Consider the following 19,795-nt stretch of genomic DNA (forward strand, 5'->3'; position numbering starts at 1 on the left):
CTATAATGAACTTCGTTTATTGTGACAGGCACCACTAATAAATTATTTATTCATTCATTTATTCATTCATTCATTCATTCATTCATTCATTCATTCATTCATTCATTCATTCATTCATTCATTCATTCATTCATTCATTCATTCATTCATTCATTCATTCTATTTATTTATTTATTTATTTATTTATTTATTTATTTATTTATTTATTTATTTATTTATTTATTTATTTATTTATTTATTTATTTATTTATTTTTATTTATTTTTTTATTTTTTTTATTTTTATTTTTTTTTTAATTTTTTTCACATTAATTAAATTTTCCTCAAGATCATTTGTGAAAATAATTTATTTCAAAGACTGTCTCCCTTTTGACAATGCAGATCAGAGATCACGCAGGTCTATTGTACGATGTCCAGCTAACCGTAACCCATACATGTACATACGCCCAAGTACCTGTCATTTCAGACGCACCTCATTGATTGCTCATCATTTCTTGACCAATCAAATTTCGTTAAATTGTCACGTGCGGTCCAATTTCCGTAATTTGGAAAACAATAAAGGTGTATTGAAATATTGTTTATATTTGTAATAGTTAAATATTTTTTTACATAATTCAACTTTTTACATTTGGAATAAAGGATTTACTTTGTCGATTTAATGGACGTTCATGCAGAAAGTGGATTTGATTGTGTTTACTTTGGATATATGAAACATGGCCGGAAATTGACTTAATTACCTGTGAAAATAGCGAAATATCGTTGAACAAGTGGTGAAATTGTACTCAAACGTGTCTATTTTTTTTAAAAGTTATAGTTAGTTTAATTTAAACAGAAGTACAACCACCATCGATATGATGTTCAACAGTCAACACTGACCCGTAATAAACATTATGTAAGTGTCATGGTATTTCGGACTTTTCCATTTCGGACAAAGTGAGAAGAGACACTTGCAATGAAAGAGATATTCCGAGACCTTAAACGAACCCCAGACTGGCTGGACCATGTCTGGGCAGTTTCCACCATTTTGTTGGTAATGGTTTCACAAGCTGACTTCCAAAGTACAGGTGAGGAAAGAGGTGTTAATAAATGTTTACCTATATTACAGGTGTACATCAGAGTACATGCACAGATCGACCATTTTATGTACAGTAAAAGAGTATTCAGGCTATCCGTCTTTAAACATGCATGCAGAAGGCTAATTGAGCTATTTTAGAGGCGAAACATACTCAATATTTTAAGAAACTTACTGTCTATATGTATATATTGCAGTGTTCATATCCGGTGAATATACAGATGTACTTTATAGTTTTGGACATTATTTGTTGAAAATGAGAATGAATGCCTGTATGTTTGAAGTCACCATATTGAAGTATCAATGATTGTATCTAAATTTAGGAACATTTTATGTAGACTGTTTATGTACATTAACTTCTACTTTAATATTTTGGAGACACTTTTGTGATATTGCCCTCCTACATTCTATGTAATTATACATCATTACATATAATTATCTTAAATGTTAAACATGAGTCTGGATAAGGGACAACATACAACTCTGAGACTTATACAGCTTCACGTTTCCACTCTCATGCAACAGTATTAATCTGAATATTCAGTAACAATAAGAAACCTGTTCAGTGTTTCATTTTCATATTCAGGGTCTGATTTATAATGATGAATATACTTATGTTCCATGGTGTTGCTTGTAATTTATAAAAATATATATATATTTTTAGAATCGTACTGAAAATAATCAGTGCAGTATACCTCCATCTGTATGATGTATTTTATATTTAAATTAAAAGAACTACTATGTAGTATGTATTTACATGTTTAGAAAAAAACAGACAAATGAATGTAATTTATTAAGTCTTAAAAAATATCTTAGGATACGTACAAACTCATGAAGCATTTTTAACTAGAATATATGAGCAATAGATGCATGCATTGATTACAAAATAATACATGTTGACAAGTGCATTGACAGGCAATTATCAAAATATTATGCATAACTAATGAAAACAGTGATTGCTTGTCAAATAAGCTGACATGTAGACTATGTCAGCAGTAATCAAATGAAGCATTTATATAATAAGTCTTAAAGAATACAGTATGTATTTATATTAGGGATGCAAACGAATATTCAAACAAACGTTTGTTATTCGAATGTCAAAAACGGTATTCGAATATTCGAAAAATTAGTGCAAAAAAGAGAATAAAAAAGCTTTTGCCTACAACACTGTTTTTGTTGATAAAGTAAGTTTGTCTTGTTTTTACAACGACTGGCCTCTAATGCCAGAGGTGTCAATGTGATGACAATACGCTTAACACGCGTCATATGTCATTTAGGGACATATCGTCAGGTACTATAAAAAGTCCCCTCCCCCAATGTTACAATACTGGCTAGGAATCGACTTTAACACCAATGTGTTGTCTTGGCTGCAAAGTTGTGCAACATAGCTCAAATCGCCGTGATGATATTAATGCCATGAGCTACAATAATGTTGTTATATGTATGTGCTTTAATCGGTCTTCCATGTTTTGTTACAGTGTTCGTGCATTGAAATGTAAATGTATAATAAAGCGATTTAGGATACATTTCCGCTATTGTTGTACAATAGATGAGTCAAATCCACATAGGATTTTTGTTTTACTTTTTACCATTTCACGATTTTGTTTGGGTTTTCCATAGTTATATTTTGTTCATTTTGAGGTCAATCTCAGAACGAGGCTGCTCGTCCTATGGAAAGGCCCTCCATTGGTGCAAAACGCTATTTGACTAGGAATCCATCTAATTTCACATTGTTAAAAAAAGTAAAGGCTACGGAATTGAAATTATTCGATTGTCTTGTCTGTTTGTTCAACATGTATCGCTTTTTTCTTCCTAAAAATGAAAAATAAATCAAAGGCTCATTTGGGGAAAATCCGCCGTGCTAAGACAAAGTAGGATAAAATGTCCAGCTATTACTTTAGCAAATTATTATAGTAATTATCTATATCTTCTAAAATATGTATGTTGATAATCGAATATTCGAATATTTGATCGAAAGAATTACCGAATATTCGAATATCAGTTTTGCCATTCGTTTGCATCCCTAATTTATATATGTAGTGACAAAGAACAAACATTTAAATACCAGATATCATGTATTACTGTGCACAATACACTTTTGACATTCAGTAATGTAAAACAATGAGCCTTTCTAGCACAGACTAAACTGGCCTAAAGTCTGCATGCATGACCTGAATGAAGTTTGTTTATTTAGTTTGTTCATTTAGTTCCAATGTGCAGTCCAGTGATTTAGATAAACAATGTGGTTTTGTAAAAATTGTATGCCACGCAAAACATATATTTTTAATATAATACTAATAGTTGCTATCCAGTTAACATATATTTCAATTATTTAATTCAATAACAATGTTGCAATAAAACAAGAAATTGGGGATATTTTTTTTTAATAAGTAAAGGGGTACGGTTTAAATAACCATGCCAAGTTTAAAATATTTCCGAATTTTTGTTTTGGGAGGGCTTCATATTGATTATAAACAAAAGGGATGCCCCTTTAAAGTTAATGGCAATAACTTGTACATTCATTAGGAAACATGACTCTGTGAAAGGAGTAAAGTGATACAACAGGCTGTAAAAGATATGGTATTGTACCCATTGGCAGCATACATGTGAGAGGGCTATTTAGTGAGGGTTTGTAAATGAATGGTCATAAATGATACAGCTTGAACAATGAGGCAATTGAGGTTATCTAAACAAGACAGTGTCTGGCTTATGTAAAATATGTGTTCCATTGTTTAGCAAAAGCGTTAAGGACTGTGCCTTGTGCTGCTCATTAGCCAGTGCAATTTAAAACAATATATTGTGAATGTTTTATCATGAATGTTTCCTCAATAGAATATAAACATAAAGTAAAATAGTACATGAATGCTTAGTTATTAGAACTTTGGCATATTTTTTTATAATACATACATGTGTTCCTCAATGTTTAGTTGTTTACCATACAAAAACTGTAGTTTTATTACTGTGACTCACTGATTAAGTGATAAATTGTCAGAGAAGTGTAATTGAAACTATATTTGTCTTTATAAATATTCTACTGAGAAGAGCTATAGTATTATTTGATAGAAAAGAATAACATGATATAATGACATAAACTGAAATTATCAGTAAATGTATAATCTTTAAATTTTTATCATCTGTATTTAAAGTGTTATTACTGTTAAAGGTGACAGACCTTTCAAAAAAAGTGTTCTGAAACTGAAAATTTAATATCCTCTGAGACTCAGCGGTCTGCTTTTGTTAAATAATTGGTCTATATTTGTAATGAGTGATCAATGGGTTTGCCATCGATTATTGAGTGGTTAAAAAAGTTAATTTAGTTACCAATAAATGCAACACTATCAGGAGTGCTGATTGAATTTTAACCACCTGGTATTTGATAATTTGCTGAAACAGTTTTGAAATAAAATTTAGAACTTAATTGTTTGGTTATTGAAAGAAAAATAAATACACAATACATATACTATAGAGAAATTAATGTCCAAATTATAATCCTTATGAATGGTTTCATATTTTGAAGCAGTTTTTAAAATGATCCTGATTTAAATACAAGTTGTCTATTTATACTCTACAATAAATTGGTAAAGTGGTCAACATTACATTTTTCCAATTAAAAGACAGTATACTTAAGTCAGCTTCTCATCAATCAAGTGTTTTTTGTAAGTATATACTAAACAATCTTCAACCATTACTTAAATCAAATGCATACTTAATGTGATGCAAATGCACATTTCACCCTGGAGTCAACATAATCAAAGCATTTAAAGGTATCCGATTTGCAATTTCAGATCAGACATTATACCCTCCCACCAGGTTCTATGAGACCCCAGATGGGGGCATGCTGGGAACCCTTTGGGGTGTGAAGACCCTCACTTGTCGATCCAGCAGTAACCCAGCTGCAGAAATCCGATGGCTCAAAAATGATCAGTATTTTACAAATGCCAGTAAATCCTTGTACCAGCTAAGATTAAAAAACATAACAAGATTGGATGAAGGGGAATATCGATGTGAAGCTAGTAATTCTCTGGGGGCCCTTCTCAGTTCATCAGCGAGTGTGGAATTGGCTTGTAAGTTTCATTTTTTCACTGTCAAGTTTTGACAATTGTTTTTTTAAAATTATATATAAAAAAATTTAAAATTATATATAAAAAATACTTAGCTTAGCAGTCTAATTTAATGAAAGGCCAATTGTCTGTCTGCTAATATGTTGTTATGACAGTCTTACAGTCGCTATTTACATCATTGCCATTGTAATATAAACAGTCTGAAGAACTTGACCAAGCATCTTAAAATGTTTGAAAATCATAAAAAAGCACAGAAAAATTGCATACCGTATATTGTACTTTCAGACTTTGGAAAGTTTTCGGATGGAAACCAGACATTTTCCATCAGCGTGCCATCCGGTGACCCAGTAATTATCCCAATGCCGTATATCGAAAGCAACCCTCCAATGCCCTCAATCACATGGTTCAAAAACGGGGAGCTCATGAACACGGACAGCGAGCGGCACCAAATCACGCTGAATGGATCGCTTATTCTGTTAGATTGTGGAACACAGGACAGTAACTCCCTGTATCACGTGAAAGCTCTGAATGGAATGAACAGTGTGGAGGAATCAGGACCTTCATACAGGGTAACAGTTACAGGTAAGAAGATTTAATTTTACCATTTTGTTATGTTACTAGGTGATAATTGGTAAGGAATGAGTGTAATTGTGTAATGCATGTGTCCAATTATACTTAAGATATAAAAAAGTGAGAAATATAAGAGTATATGTGCATAGGTCTCACTGCCTCTCCAAAAAAGCTGCCAATTTTGCCTTGAACCTTTGATATATAATAGCTCTTGTGGTTGTGAGACTACTTCATATTATTATAGAATTACTTGCATGTATTGACTAAATGCAAAATTGAGTGCTTGTCCATAACCATTCTCATTCATCAAAGGTTGGACAATGATAAATTTATACGCAAAGCATCATCGCTCTGGTGTACCAGGATGATCCATAACTGTCAGTCTAATATTATTGATATTTACTTTAAAGCTAACATGCAGAAAAATTAAATCTGACATCCATTTCTACGAACGATTTTTTTTTTTGTTGCAGAATCTGGTATAACTACATTATCTGTTGCGCTGGTGTTTGGTCCAGAAAACAAGACAGCCATCCAGGATAAAGATACCAGTGTCTCGTTTGAATGTGTTTTCAATGCAAGGTAAATAACATAAATGCATTTAGGGGATATCCGAAGAAGAATGATCTACTATGGTCAAAATTAGTTAAACTTCACTTGAAGACCTAGTTCTTATTATCCCCCCCTTCAAAGAAGAGGGGGTATATTGCTTTGCACTGTCGTTGGTCGGTCAATGGGTGGGTCGATCGGTCTGTCAGCAGACCAAAGCTTGTCTGAGTGATAACTTGACAATTCCTGGACCTATTGTCATCAAACTTAACATGAATGTTGGGCATGACCAATAGATGACCCCTATTGTTTTCTATTGATATTATCAAATTTTATTATGTCTGTTCAATTTGGTCATAGCCACACCACAAATAACATGTACATAAATCCTTAACAAAAATATTTTTCATTTCTTATTGATATAAAAAAAACTTCTTTATTATTTTTACAGACCAGCATCAGATCTTGTCATTAACTGGTACAGAATTACCAATGAGAGCAAGCAGGCAGTGATAGGCGGTAACGACTATTTGTTCACGCAGATAACCCGTCGCATCCTGACAATATCCAGCCCGCGACTCGAACACAGTGGACAGTATCAGTGTGAAGCTAAGAAATCCAGTGATACAATTCCAGTGGTTGCTAGTGCCTTTCTCACTGTGTATGGTAAGGACTCGCATAAAGAACTACTAAGTTTATTTTTTATATGTAATTTGAATTTCAGAAAACCAGGGCTACACATTACATTGTACCACTGGAGTTGTTCTTGTGCCTTTCTGAGTGTGTATGCTAAGTGGCAGTTTAGTTAGTGATCAGTTGACTGAAATATTTTTGTTCATGTATATTTTTATTCCATGCAAATGAATTTTATATATATATATATATATATATATATATTATATATATATATATATATATATATATATATATATATATATATATATATATATATATATATATATATATATATATATATATATATATATACACTTCAGGACTGTTGACTTAGTTTAAACATATTGGGTACTTGAAAAGTTTTCATACAAACAGATCTCTGTACATTATGCTGAAATAAAATATACATGTAGATACTTGTTCAGTTCCAGGGCTCAACTCAAGACAGACATTAATCCATATAGGAGCTATGACCTAAAAATGTTACTAGCGTATAACTATGTCCGGTTTTCTGACAAGTGTCTACAAACATGTGCCATACTCTGGGACATGACAATTGAAGTGATATGTTATAATGGACAACTATTACACATGTATTAATGTAAAATACAACTAATAAAAGTAATTGTCGTGAGTAGAATGTTGCATTTTATGAGGTTGTATATGTTCAAGTCACAAATTCCTCATGTAAATAACTGGATATGATTTTTCAACAGAGAGCCCAACATTTGGCAACACCCTTTTCCCTCAGGAAATCAACCGAGACTTTGGCCAGACCGTGACCATGCACTGTACCGCCCAGGGGGTCCCTACACCCGAGAAAGTCTGGTACTTTAACGCTCTACAGCTCGGCAAGGACTTTAATTCAAGGTTAGTCTGATCTGGAGTTTCTTCATTGGCACTGTATGGACAGTTATTTTGGTTGGATATATTTGCAAAAATATATAGTTTCCTTTCAGATAATTATTATGAGACTTTTATAAGAAAACATTTTAGAATCTTTTACCCCATTGTTATTTGCATTAATATTAAAATAATATTTTGAACTCAGACTTATTTAAGCTCATCCAGAAAGATATATTAATTGAAACTAAAGAATATTTATAGTACTACATATCAGCTGTTTTAAATAATATTTAACGTTAATTTAACTGCTGTATTTCTTGGTAGAATCATTCCCTCTGAAAATATTTCTACAAAGAAGTATCTAGACTAAATTTTGGTTTCTATAAACAGTTATAGTGTTTTGTAACAAGTATGTTTGTATCCGGTGTTTACAGTAGTTTCACACTGCACCCTAACGGCTCCCTGACGGTGGAGAAGCTGGACATGGATCATGCTGGCGTGTATCAATGCTTCCTGCGTAACATTGCTGGGGAAACCTCCAAGGCCACGTGGCTCAAGGTGAACTCGTCACCCCCAGAGATGATTATCCCGCCCCAGAACCTGACCATTATTGAAAGGAGTGAGGCGCTGCTTATGTGTAGTACAAGAGGCGCTCCAAAACCTTCAGTTACGTGGACGAAGAGTGAGTGATGAGGATTTTCAGCTGCTGCAGATAAATAAAAATGCGAGGTTTTTCAGGAACACTGATGATAATGATGATGCTGGCCGTCATTCAAATGACCTATAAAGGGATATTATTTTTAGCTTGACTATTCAAAGAATAAGGAGAGCTTTCCTAGTCACTCGAGCGTATAAAGTTTGTGTATCACCTCAAATATTTTCAAAGTCCATTGACATATGGCTTTGAAACTTTGCACACTTGTTCACCATCATGCCCCCAACCTGTACACAGGAGGAGGTATCTCTATCAAGCATTTTGACAAAATTATGCCCCTTTTTCTACTTAGAATTTACTTTAAAGTTTGCGTACCACCTCAAATATTTTCAAAGTCCATTGACATCTGGCTATGAAACTTTGCACGCTTGTTCACCATCATGCCCCTAACCTGTACACAGGAGGAGGTAACTCTATCAATTATTTTGACAAAATTATGCCCCTTTTTCGACTTAAAATTTATGTTGAAGTTTGCGTACCACCTCAAATATTTTCAAAGTCCATTGACATCTGTTCTTACTATTGACCATTCAACAAGCTTTTTTTAATTTACAAGTTTTAACTACACTTTAACAATATCCTCCAGGATGGATATTATTTTATATTGTCAATCACTGAGAATAGTCGAGCGCACTGTCTACTGACAGCTCTTGTTACTAAGTTTTCTCAATAGATAAAAATACACATGGTTGCATAATCCTAAGAGTTATTTCAACATCTTTGAAAAACAACCTCTTACAAGTGATAAGGTGAAGAGATTGTCCAATCTGAGTCATGTTAACTGCAATATAAAAGAAAACTTATTGGTAGCATTTGGTTGTTCAGTGTTATTTGCAAACAAAGTCAAAGTTTGTATACGTGAAAAAGTATTTTGCATAACCAGTGTTTACAAGGTGTGACTGTGAATGACCCTAATATGTTTTTCATGTCTCTAAAATACATTATCCCTATCCATATAATTTTGATGCTTTTCAGCCACAAGTTTGGGAGTGTCAGAATCAGCACAGGGTCTGATCCTGGATAACGGGAACCTCCTGATTGGTTCGGCTGCCTCTTCACACTCCGGAATGTACACATGTAATGCAACCAACAGTATGGGCTCCATCACAGCTTCTGCACACCTTAAAGTTTATGGTAAGATTTTAGTTATTAAATCTATTCTCTTATTATTCATCAGGTCCAAAAATCTTTGCTTCTTTATGAATTTTTAGACTTTAGGTAGAAATAATAATTATGATATTTACAATGAACCATTTTTCATTTATCAAAATCAAATTTAAGTATTATTTTGGCTGATTGAAATAAGCTACTTAAATCTGTTAACTGGATGAAGTTTCGAGTCATGATTTAACAAAATATTGCCACAGTTGTGATTTATTTGCTTTAAATGTGAATATGTATTGAAGTAATAAAATTATTGTTCCAATAAAACATGAAAGGCCAGTGTTTTGTAAGAATGAACATATATGTTTACCTGTATAAATGAATAAAGGTAACTGTATATCTAGGGCATGTGGTTTATAAAATGCTTGACTAAATCTGTTCCTATGGTGTCATCCTCCACTTAACATATGTGTTTGAACTACTTGTTTCAGTGAAAACTACAATAGACCGTCCTCCTCAGAGTGGGCAGTTCATCAAGTCATCAACAGCAGACTTTCTGTGTGGTGTTTCAAAGGACCCTAGCATAGAGGTCACATGGCAGTGGGTGTTCCAAGGTAGATTTGGTGCCTCTGACCAGATCATAACCTCAGATTCACGCCGGAACATAGATCCAGAGGGAAAACTGACCATCAGTGGTGTGAGGCCAGATGATATTGGGTCATACACTTGTAATGTGTTCTCAGCAGGAGGCAATGATTCAAAAACTGTGTCCCTTGAGGTGATTGGTAAGTACATATTTAGGTGTGTTTTGTTTAGTTAAATATTCTTTTTCTGCAAACATTTCCCTTAGAAATACTTTTAGTTGACAAGACTTAGTTTATAAAATGTGACAAATCTGTGCAGATATGCTCGTATTAACCATCAATGTATGGAATACTATTTAGGATTAACAGAAGTAAGTACTCATCCTCATAAATGAAGTTATTAGATTTATCTTTACTACAATTTCAGAGCTTCCTTACTCGCCTGTGATCACAATGGTGACCCTTGACTCACGAGATGTGCGGGCGGTGGTGGTGACCTTCACCCCTGACTATGACGGGAACACGCCTATTACCAAGTTCAGCATCCAGTACAAGGAAGTGAGGGACCCTCCAGATGCAGGTAAAAGTGTAATGCCTTGCTAACTGTTTTGATGTACATACTGGTAGATAAAATATTTATAAACAACTGCTCTATCACTTAATTTATGAACATTATATTGAACATAATGTATAATTTTCTTGATCTTACTTTCATACATCACATCTCATTTTAGATTTGGTATGTACATGATGATGTTTCATCTTTATTGTGGTTATAAATGAAAAATCAATTAATTTCTTACATTTCCTAGAAAGTTCCTTACAAAATAATGTTACACCGTGTTTTTATAGGCGACAATACAGACACTTGGATAACATCGATCACAACAATTTCTTGGGAGGTCCGCCAGGCGACAGTTAGTGGTCTGCAGCCAGCCAGGAAGTACCAGTTCCGTGTGTTTGCATCTAACAAGGTGGGGGAGGGGCCTCCCAGCCAGCCTGCACCTGAACCACCCATTGAAATGCCTCAACAACGTATGTTTACGTTTACTGCCTCTGCATAGTAAATAAGCTTAAGACTCTTGATTAAGACTTCTTTTGCTGTATGTCTTAAAGGAAGAAAAACAATGTGCATTGAATAATTCAATTTTTTGAAACTGTTGGGAGAAAGGATCTCTGCTTGAATTATGATGTGTAGTCATCTTAATTTTGACTTTACAAGCATCTGATATGATTGTTACCTAATACTAAAAGCCTTATATTTCTTTGATGACATACTGTTTTTTAGCCCCAAGTGAGGCACCGATAGGCTTCTATGGTAGATCCACTAGCAACGAGTCAATCACACTCTTCTGGCAACCTCCAAACGTAGACTCCCTTAACGGCATACTCCTGGGGTATGCGATCCGCTACAAGCCGACGGGGTACTTGTGGGAAACTTCGTCACAGAAGAGGAATGTGACTCAATTGCCAACAGGAAATCCCTATTATGAGCTGACAAATCTCGCATACTTCACGCCATATGATATACAGATTGCAGCCTACAATATCAAGGGGATTGGTGTTTATAGTGGCACCATTACTGTAAGTACTCTTTATTATTTTAGTACAACACAGAATGCAATTATTTGCCTACCTTCAGTTAATATACATTTAGTAAACACCTTTAATCTAAAAACATTGTTTATTCGAAATTAACGCTAGTATTTCATCTTTGTTTAATTAAAAATTCTAATAATAATCTGAAATCTCTATTTCAAAATGTTTAATTATCATTATTATAAACATCAGAAATAAATATGAGATCAGCGATTTATTTTGGGTGGTATAGTTTGTATTGAATAGCTGATTTACACAATCTAAATATCATTTGAAATGTCTCTCTTAACATATACACTCACCGCATTACTCACTCGACCCGCTACGGAAAAATCCGGAGAAGGGCCCGGTAAACATGTTTCATATAGATTATGCTATGTAAAGAATGCATGCATATGCTCCCATTTTGTTTTTAAATTACATGCATATTGTTGTTTTAATGAAAAAGTATTGTAGCAAATTATTTCTAATTTATCAAAAAATAATTGAGCATACTGGTATATTTATACTGAATAATCATTAAATAAGACGCAACATGGATCAGTTTAGCTGACATTGCAATCTTTACGACTTAATATTTAACATCAATGTCGAAAACAATGGTTATATGAAGAATACCGAGTTTAATTTGAAAGAAATGAGCATTAAACACGGTATTTCTACCTTATGAGACTATAGTAGACTACAGTAAATCTTTTAGCATTCACCAATCATTTAATATTTTTGCGCTGCCTGATATTAGATACACGGTTACAATCTTGTTATCAGTAATTAATATTTTCCATAAAATTTATGCATTATTTAGTAAGTAGTTAAAGGTTTATTAGTCAAAATGTTTGTTATACATGACTGTGTATGTATTGATTTTGAATAAGAGTTTGACTTTAAATACAAACATCTTTACATGTCAGTATGAGACCCTGGAAGGGCACCCTACAGCCCCACCCCAGAACCTACAGGCTGTTGCCCAGAATTCCACAGCCATTCATGTCACATGGACCCCGCCCAATTCACAGAACCTCAACGGGCGTAACCTTGGTTACAAGGTTGTCTACAAGGTCAAGGACTCTGCTGATCTGCCAATGACCTTGACTGTGCCACATAATGTCTCCAATCCTATAGGCACGCAGATGGTCTATTTAACCAAGTGAGTGATTATGTGTAATTAATGCCAAAAGTAGTGCTTTCAAAATTACCTTTAGAATAACATGTGTAAGAAATGGACAAAACCATAAATTAACCTCTCTACAGGACATGTTATTAATATTGTTAAAACAAAATAGTTTGCCCTGTTGGATTTTAATTTTATTTTTATTCATGAAAACAAATGATTTATGTCAATGTTTTCCTCGTATTTAACTTAATAAATATTGAAATAAATACAGAAAATCACCTTTCACTGGTTAAGCATAAGTATTAGAACAATATTTATTTGTTCACATTTCAGTCTGCACAAGTTCACAGAGTATGTGATCAGTGTGTTGTGTTTCACCGGGGGAGGGGACGGTCCTGTCACAGTCCCTCGTACTACAAGAACGGAGGAAGATGGTAGGTGATTAGAAGCTTTCGAAAAAATATAATTGCTGTTGATTTTGACTTTAAAGCTTCACTCTCACAGATATACCATTTTTATAACTTGTTTATATTTTGTCTTTGAAAGAGCAAATTTTTTTGGCAGAATACTGCAAACCAATAATAAAAAATTGCTAACAAAAGCTCAGATCGCAGATTTTCATATTTCCGTTCAAAAATTAATGTTTTATGGCTTAAACCATTACTAACGGTTAAAGAAAAAATGCATAAAACATCAATTTTTGAACTTAAATATAAAAATCGGTGATCTAATTTTTTGTCAGCAGTCTTATATGACTGGTTTCCATGGATTTTTGCAAAAAAGGCTCCTTCTAGGACATAAAATAAAAAGTTGTCAAAAAGTTCAATCTGTGAGAGTGCAGCTTTAAAACATGGAATTTTACCTCAAAGGTTAAATCTATATTTGTTTCTATGATTTATTTTATTTTTTAAGTGTTTAATATGTGCCACTTCTTGTTAATCAATCAGTTTTTTAATTGAAAACATAACATAATATTAAATCCTAGATTCTTGCCAATGGTTGAAAAAAGGGTTACAGATTTGCAATGATACAAGTAATCAGCCCAAACCAAAAAGTCACCAAATAGGACCATGTAAAATTTTAACAATTGACCGGAAATTGGTGTGAAATTATTGATTAAGTGGATATATATGTACTTTGTAAGTAAGAAGAAAGAGCTATACTCATGGTAAAGTCAGCATCTTATGGTGTTTTTAAATTAAACATGTATGCAATATGTTATAGTGCCGTCCCAGGTGGGCAGTTTGACAGTGTCGGACATCGCTGATAACTCTATGACCATCCACTGGACACAGCCCACTGAGGTCAATGGTTTGCTTCAAGGTATGTTGGCCAGGTTGAATTGTTGAGAATGTAATTTTTGTTTAATGATTGACTTTGGTTTGTAAAACTTATTATTGGCGAGAAAAAAAAATGCTTTTTTGTTTTATTTTATTCTTAAATATCAAAATGTATTCGGCGTATTCAGCCATGTACTTTGCCAAAACAACCAAAATTTGCAAAGAGTATTTATATAAATAATGTTAACATGTGCCTTTTCAGGCTACACACTGATGTATGAGAAAAAAGACAACACAATATCAAGGATGACCATACAGTTGGACTCCTCAGACACATTGTATCGGATCACCAACCTTACTGCTGAGACAATGTATACAATATACCTGTATGCCTCTACAAGGAAGGGACCAGGGCCTACACGATCTGCAGATGTCAAGTCCGGAGTTGAACCAGGTAACAACTAACCACCATTCCTTATAGAGTACTACATTTCTTTCTACATATTTAAGTTAGACCTGAATATGCTTATATTTGCTGTCTTTTGGACATAAAAGTGTGTTAAGTGTTCTTGAAAAAGTGCTAATTATGTAATTACCTAGGCTCAGATATGATCGATAATGGTGTTTTCCAAACATCAAATATTTCATCTACATCTGAAAATTGAAAGTTAAGATTGTATAAACATATGTACACACATAACATTCTGGTGTAGCAACACTATTAGAACTACAATTTTGATTAACCTTGTAAATCTGAGTAAGTTTTCAAGATTCTTTGTCAATATATGTATAATTATGTGCTTGTATATTCCAACAGAGAAGCCTTGGGCCCCAAGTGGTCTGGGTGTGTCTAACATTGAGGCGCGGTCAGTACTGCTGCAGTTCTGGCTAGGGTTTGATGGTCGCACCTCCATCACACTGTGGATTGTAGAGGCACAGGAGGGTCCCGACACTGACCAGTACAAGGTCATTGCTGAGGTACGCTGTGCATATGTACAGAATGTATTTTTTTTTCTGGATACATTTTATTTTTGATGGTATGAAATCAGCATAAAGCTGTTTTATTAGGTACACTCAAAGCTACTGTCAGTGTGTTTTTTTCATGTACATGGATTTTTGGTCTTTTTAATGCCATGTGAAAAAGTTAGACAACAATGCTTTGCTTAGCCAATTGCTATTGAAATACTGAAGATTTGTTATTCATGTCAGGGTTATCAGATGACTTTAATAGTATCGTCTGACTGCATGAGACCCAGTCCAAAGTTCCACTGTGTGTATGAATGTGTGACAGCTTCTCAATTTAATTATTTTCTCTATTAATAACCATTTCACTTTCACCCATGTTCTAAGTTGTTACTTAATTTCAGATCCATGACCCAAATGCCCCATCCTTGAAAGTAACCAACCTGAAACCATACACATACTACCGGCTGCGTATGGTAGCAGAGAATATTGCTGGTCGTAGTCCCCCAAGTGAGCCCACGCGTCTGTTCCAGACCCTGCAAGCTGAGCCCGGTGTTTCCCCTGGCAACCTCACTGTCCGTGCCCTTAATGCAACAGCCCTGCGAGTCAGCTGGACAGTAAGTTTAGGGGCAAAATAAATGTGGTTAACTGCTGCCTAGGAGAACAAAATGAAGTTTCCATGTATATGTGTAGGCTTGTCTTGGAAAATGAACATAGTGCGGTTTTAAATATAAACTCTTAATGCATTTGCCTTAGAGTCAGTGGTACAATGGGTTTAGACATCAAAAAATGTGAAATCTGGTTGAAAATGAGTGCCTCCCAGTAATTAGCGCACTCTTTTGCTGACATATATGCTAGAGATATTCTTGGTTATTTGTTAATCATTATTTTCTTTGAATAATGCAGCCAGAATCCTTTTAATAATTATAAATGATTTTATGAAGAAATTTCATTTTGGGTTATTGTATTTTCATAAGCCTGCCCTTTTTACAGCCCCTTAAGAACAGTGACTGGAATGGGGAAGGAAAGGGATACAAGATATTTTACCGTCGCAAGGCTTCCTTGACAGACGACTGGCTTGTAATGACCCTGGACATGAGCGTGAACATGAACAGCGCAATCCTCGTGAATCTTGAAGAGTGGGTGGAGTATGAGGTCAAGATACTGGCTTATAACGACATCGGTGAGAGTATATTCAGCCGTGTCGTCGTGGAAAGGACTAGAGAATCAGGTATGTTGTAGGGAGGGTGAGCATTGTAAATGTAGATCTTTTAATGCTCTAAAAGGGACGCATAATTATGTTAGTCACACTGAATATTTGTCTGCCATGACTTTTAGGTCTCCACTGTAACTTACTCCATTTTATTCAAACATTTATCAATCTTCACAGGATTTTTCAGCAGCATGTGTTGCTCATAGATTTTGTGCTGTCATTGAAGTCAGGCTCTAGTCTAAAAGGTTAAGGTCACTCTGACAAAGCCAAATCAGGAGCGTTTGTCACATTACTGTGACAGCTTTTGTGTAGGTTAAATAACTGTTGGGTTTTTCATTGTGCTGCACAGAAGGTTCAGCTGTTAATCTCAGCTTAAGTATATATGCAATTAATTATTCAGTGACTGAAACTGTGTGTGAGTCCAACCGTTATTGCTTGTAAGGTCTGGTGTTGATGTTTTAATTGTATCCAAACATAGATTTGCATGACAGCATAGTTGCTTATTGGCCATATATATGTTCAACACACACCTCTAGTAGTTAACATTGTGAAATCTGATATTTCTCAATTTAAACATCAATTTGACCAAGAGCATTTATCTTTTCACAGTACCTGGCAGTGGCCCCCAGCTAGTAAATGCGACTGCTGCATCCGCCACCAGTATCAACGTGACTTGGGGAGAGGTGCCTACCCTCCAACAGAATGGAATGATCCTTGGATACAAGGTAATTGAAGTAGTAAATAAGTGTTCAAGATGGAACATTTGACATTGCCAATATCCTTGTTGTCAAATTTTGCCTAGACGATGATTGTAAGTTCAAAAGCTCACATTAATTCTTAATAATTTAAGAAGAGTTTTTAAATTCTTGCATCATTTTTATGAAGATGTTAAAAGATCTCCACTGGCTATTAATCGAGATTTACATAAAACATGTTATGATTGACAGTTATTGATTTTGTAATAACATCAATCCAAATAACTTATTGACCTCTTTTTAAAGGTGAACTACCGGTCCTCAGAGGCAAATATCGTAGCCTCGTACCTAGACGTCCCAGGTAATACAACCAACAGCACCACAGTTGACAATCTCCGTAAGTTTGTGAACTACACAATCAGTGTGCTTGCCTACACAAGAATGGGAGATGGATTACTCAGCCGGCCAGAGGTGGTCGTACGCACACTGCCAGATGGTAAGGACCTCCGATATTGTTAACTTGTCTGGGGTGGTGTTCATAAAGCTTCTTAAGTCATTTCCGAACTTAAGTCACTTTCCTCAGTTTATTATCGCTTCAGTCATATGAAATGAAAAATAAAAACACATGATTTCTTTTGACCTTATTGGGAAAAAACCTTTAATGTTAAAACCACTAATACATTACTTTTCATTTGAATTTTAAGAAATTGACCTAAGTTAAGAAATGACTTGAGAATTTTTTTTTGAAGAAAAAAGTTATGGTATTTTAATAGCTTTGGGGTCATTATAATCGTTATTAGCATCGTTATTGGCATCATCATGGCATTGTGGTCAATATGCACCATGTTGACCTTGGCAATTACACAGAAAACATTAAATTAAATTAAAACTGGTTACACATATGCGCATGTGTAGCTTGAAGCAAAACTCAGATATCAATAATTGTTGAGTTGTGCTCCTTTTTTCTGAAAGCAAAACAAACTATCAAATAGTAATGTGCGCTTAGGTTCTCATGGTGTCATTTATTAAACCTATTTAAGTTGAATCTATATAATGCAATTATCTAATTATCAAGTTAGTCTGTCAAATCAGCTCATCAAATTCACTTATATAAATGAGGTGTTTTGAAACAAATTAGTCAAAAGAGGATTCTTCTTATATATGGTAAAACTTTTGCCCTTCATTGGAAGAAATTGTAGTTAAATCATTTTTTCACATAGATTTATTCATGGGAAATGAGAATAGTTGTTTGCATACTAAAATAAATTGTCTAAAGTACCTTATAGCCCTCCCAGTAAAGTAATGTTTTATGTTGTTGATTCCAGTTCCCGGTCCTCCTCGTGTGATCTGGTTCCCATACGTGTCATATACAAACGCAACCATTGAGTGGGAGGAGCCCTCTGAGCCAAACGGCATTATACAGAGTATGTGGTTTGGACATTCAATTGTTATGAGTTGTCAAAGAGTTTGACTCAGCATTTTAGATGGTTGTCTTATATTAACTGGAAGCAGTTTAGTGATAATAACTGGCTGTTGTATACTCATATTTTAGATCAAGCCTAGAAATTGAATATCATACTTTCAAGTTGGTAATTTTATGTTCACAAAAAACACTTCATTTTTAATATGGTTTGAGTGCTCAAGTGAAAAACTTATACCCTTTTTACGTGATACAGATTACAAGGTGTTGTGGCGAGTAGCTGGAAGTGATGATCCATTTGAGAACAGGACAGTGGGAGCTGGGGAGCGTAAACAGACCATGGTGAACCTCCAGACACAGGCGTATTACGAGTTCCAGGTGACGGGGCGTACACAGAAGGGCTGGGGAGAAACCGCCACGGTTGAGGTGTTCACCATGAGCGATAGGAGTATGTTATTTGTTTATTTCATGATAACAGTATCAAATACCTTTAAATTGACTGAAAATGGGCCAATTGTTCAGAACTTTGTTGGAGCTAACAATGTTGTTAATGTTGTGGGGTTGTAAACCATAGAAAAGCAATATTAAGTCAAACACAGACTACAAACAGCGGTGGATCAAACTTCCTAAAGTTTTGCCTTAAACAACTTTTTTTGTAAAATGCATTGCACGTTTGTTTTTTTGAGAGTCGTTTTTGCCATAAAAGTGCCAGGTTTTCAGTTTTTGTGAGATTTAAACGTTAATTTTATTCTGATAGGTTAATATATACTACTCTGGAATTTTATTGGATATTCTCTGTGATCTGCAGTATTTCTAACAAAATTTGAGACAACTGTTTAAGATGTACAGTATTCTTTATTCAGACCCGCCGCATCGACCTAGTAAGCCAGAGATCCAAGAGTCATCTATCCAGGCTCGGTCAGTAACTATTAGCTGGAAACCGGCCAACTTTAACGGTTATGGACCCATCCGTAACTTCACCGTGCAGTACCAAAGCCAGCCCAATGGTTTGTGGACCAGTGTCGAGGGAACTATACTTCATACAATGACCACATACACAGTGAAAATGTGAGTGTGATTATTTTTTTTGGTTCAAAATTGGGTTTAGTGCAAGCAGCTTTGCTGATATTATTAAAATTTTGGTCTTTTAAACTTTCACACAATTATGCTCTCATAATGTTTATTCCTTTTTCTGCAATGGACTTTTTTTATGAAGCTGTGTAAAAATTCTGGCACATTAAGTATTACCGGGAATCATTACAGATTTTTTTTTTATGACAAGATGCATGAGAATATTTGTTTCTTGCTTTTTCAGCTCTTTTTACAACACATTTAAA

At 34.5% G+C, this 19,795-nt stretch overlaps 1 protein-coding gene across 1 annotated transcript in view; it reads left to right on the forward strand.

Moving 5' to 3' along the window:
* Positions 1-528: 528 nt before the first annotated feature.
* Positions 529-19,795, forward strand: part of LOC128208120 (protein sidekick-2-like) — a 34,811-nt gene continuing 15,544 nt past the window's right edge. The window contains exons 1-24 of the mRNA XM_052911481.1: positions 529-1,062; positions 4,856-5,134; positions 5,417-5,713; positions 6,175-6,283; positions 6,702-6,916; positions 7,642-7,795; positions 8,206-8,453; positions 9,462-9,620; positions 10,082-10,375; positions 10,602-10,754; positions 11,027-11,209; positions 11,463-11,758; positions 12,685-12,920; positions 13,221-13,321; positions 14,112-14,210; positions 14,430-14,621; positions 14,985-15,145; positions 15,535-15,747; positions 16,124-16,361; positions 16,953-17,068; positions 17,345-17,534; positions 18,364-18,462; positions 18,715-18,906; positions 19,322-19,526. Of these exons, the coding sequence (XP_052767441.1) occupies positions 951-1,062; positions 4,856-5,134; positions 5,417-5,713; positions 6,175-6,283; positions 6,702-6,916; positions 7,642-7,795; positions 8,206-8,453; positions 9,462-9,620; positions 10,082-10,375; positions 10,602-10,754; positions 11,027-11,209; positions 11,463-11,758; positions 12,685-12,920; positions 13,221-13,321; positions 14,112-14,210; positions 14,430-14,621; positions 14,985-15,145; positions 15,535-15,747; positions 16,124-16,361; positions 16,953-17,068; positions 17,345-17,534; positions 18,364-18,462; positions 18,715-18,906; positions 19,322-19,526 (4,541 nt within the window). The 5' untranslated portion in view covers positions 529-950. The remainder of the gene's footprint in view (positions 1,063-4,855; positions 5,135-5,416; positions 5,714-6,174; positions 6,284-6,701; positions 6,917-7,641; positions 7,796-8,205; positions 8,454-9,461; positions 9,621-10,081; positions 10,376-10,601; positions 10,755-11,026; positions 11,210-11,462; positions 11,759-12,684; positions 12,921-13,220; positions 13,322-14,111; positions 14,211-14,429; positions 14,622-14,984; positions 15,146-15,534; positions 15,748-16,123; positions 16,362-16,952; positions 17,069-17,344; positions 17,535-18,363; positions 18,463-18,714; positions 18,907-19,321; positions 19,527-19,795) is intronic.

The sequence above is a fragment of the Mya arenaria genome, chromosome 2 (assembly GCF_026914265.1).
Source record: "Mya arenaria isolate MELC-2E11 chromosome 2, ASM2691426v1".
In the NCBI taxonomy this organism is placed as follows: Eukaryota; Metazoa; Mollusca; class Bivalvia; order Myida; family Myidae; genus Mya; species Mya arenaria.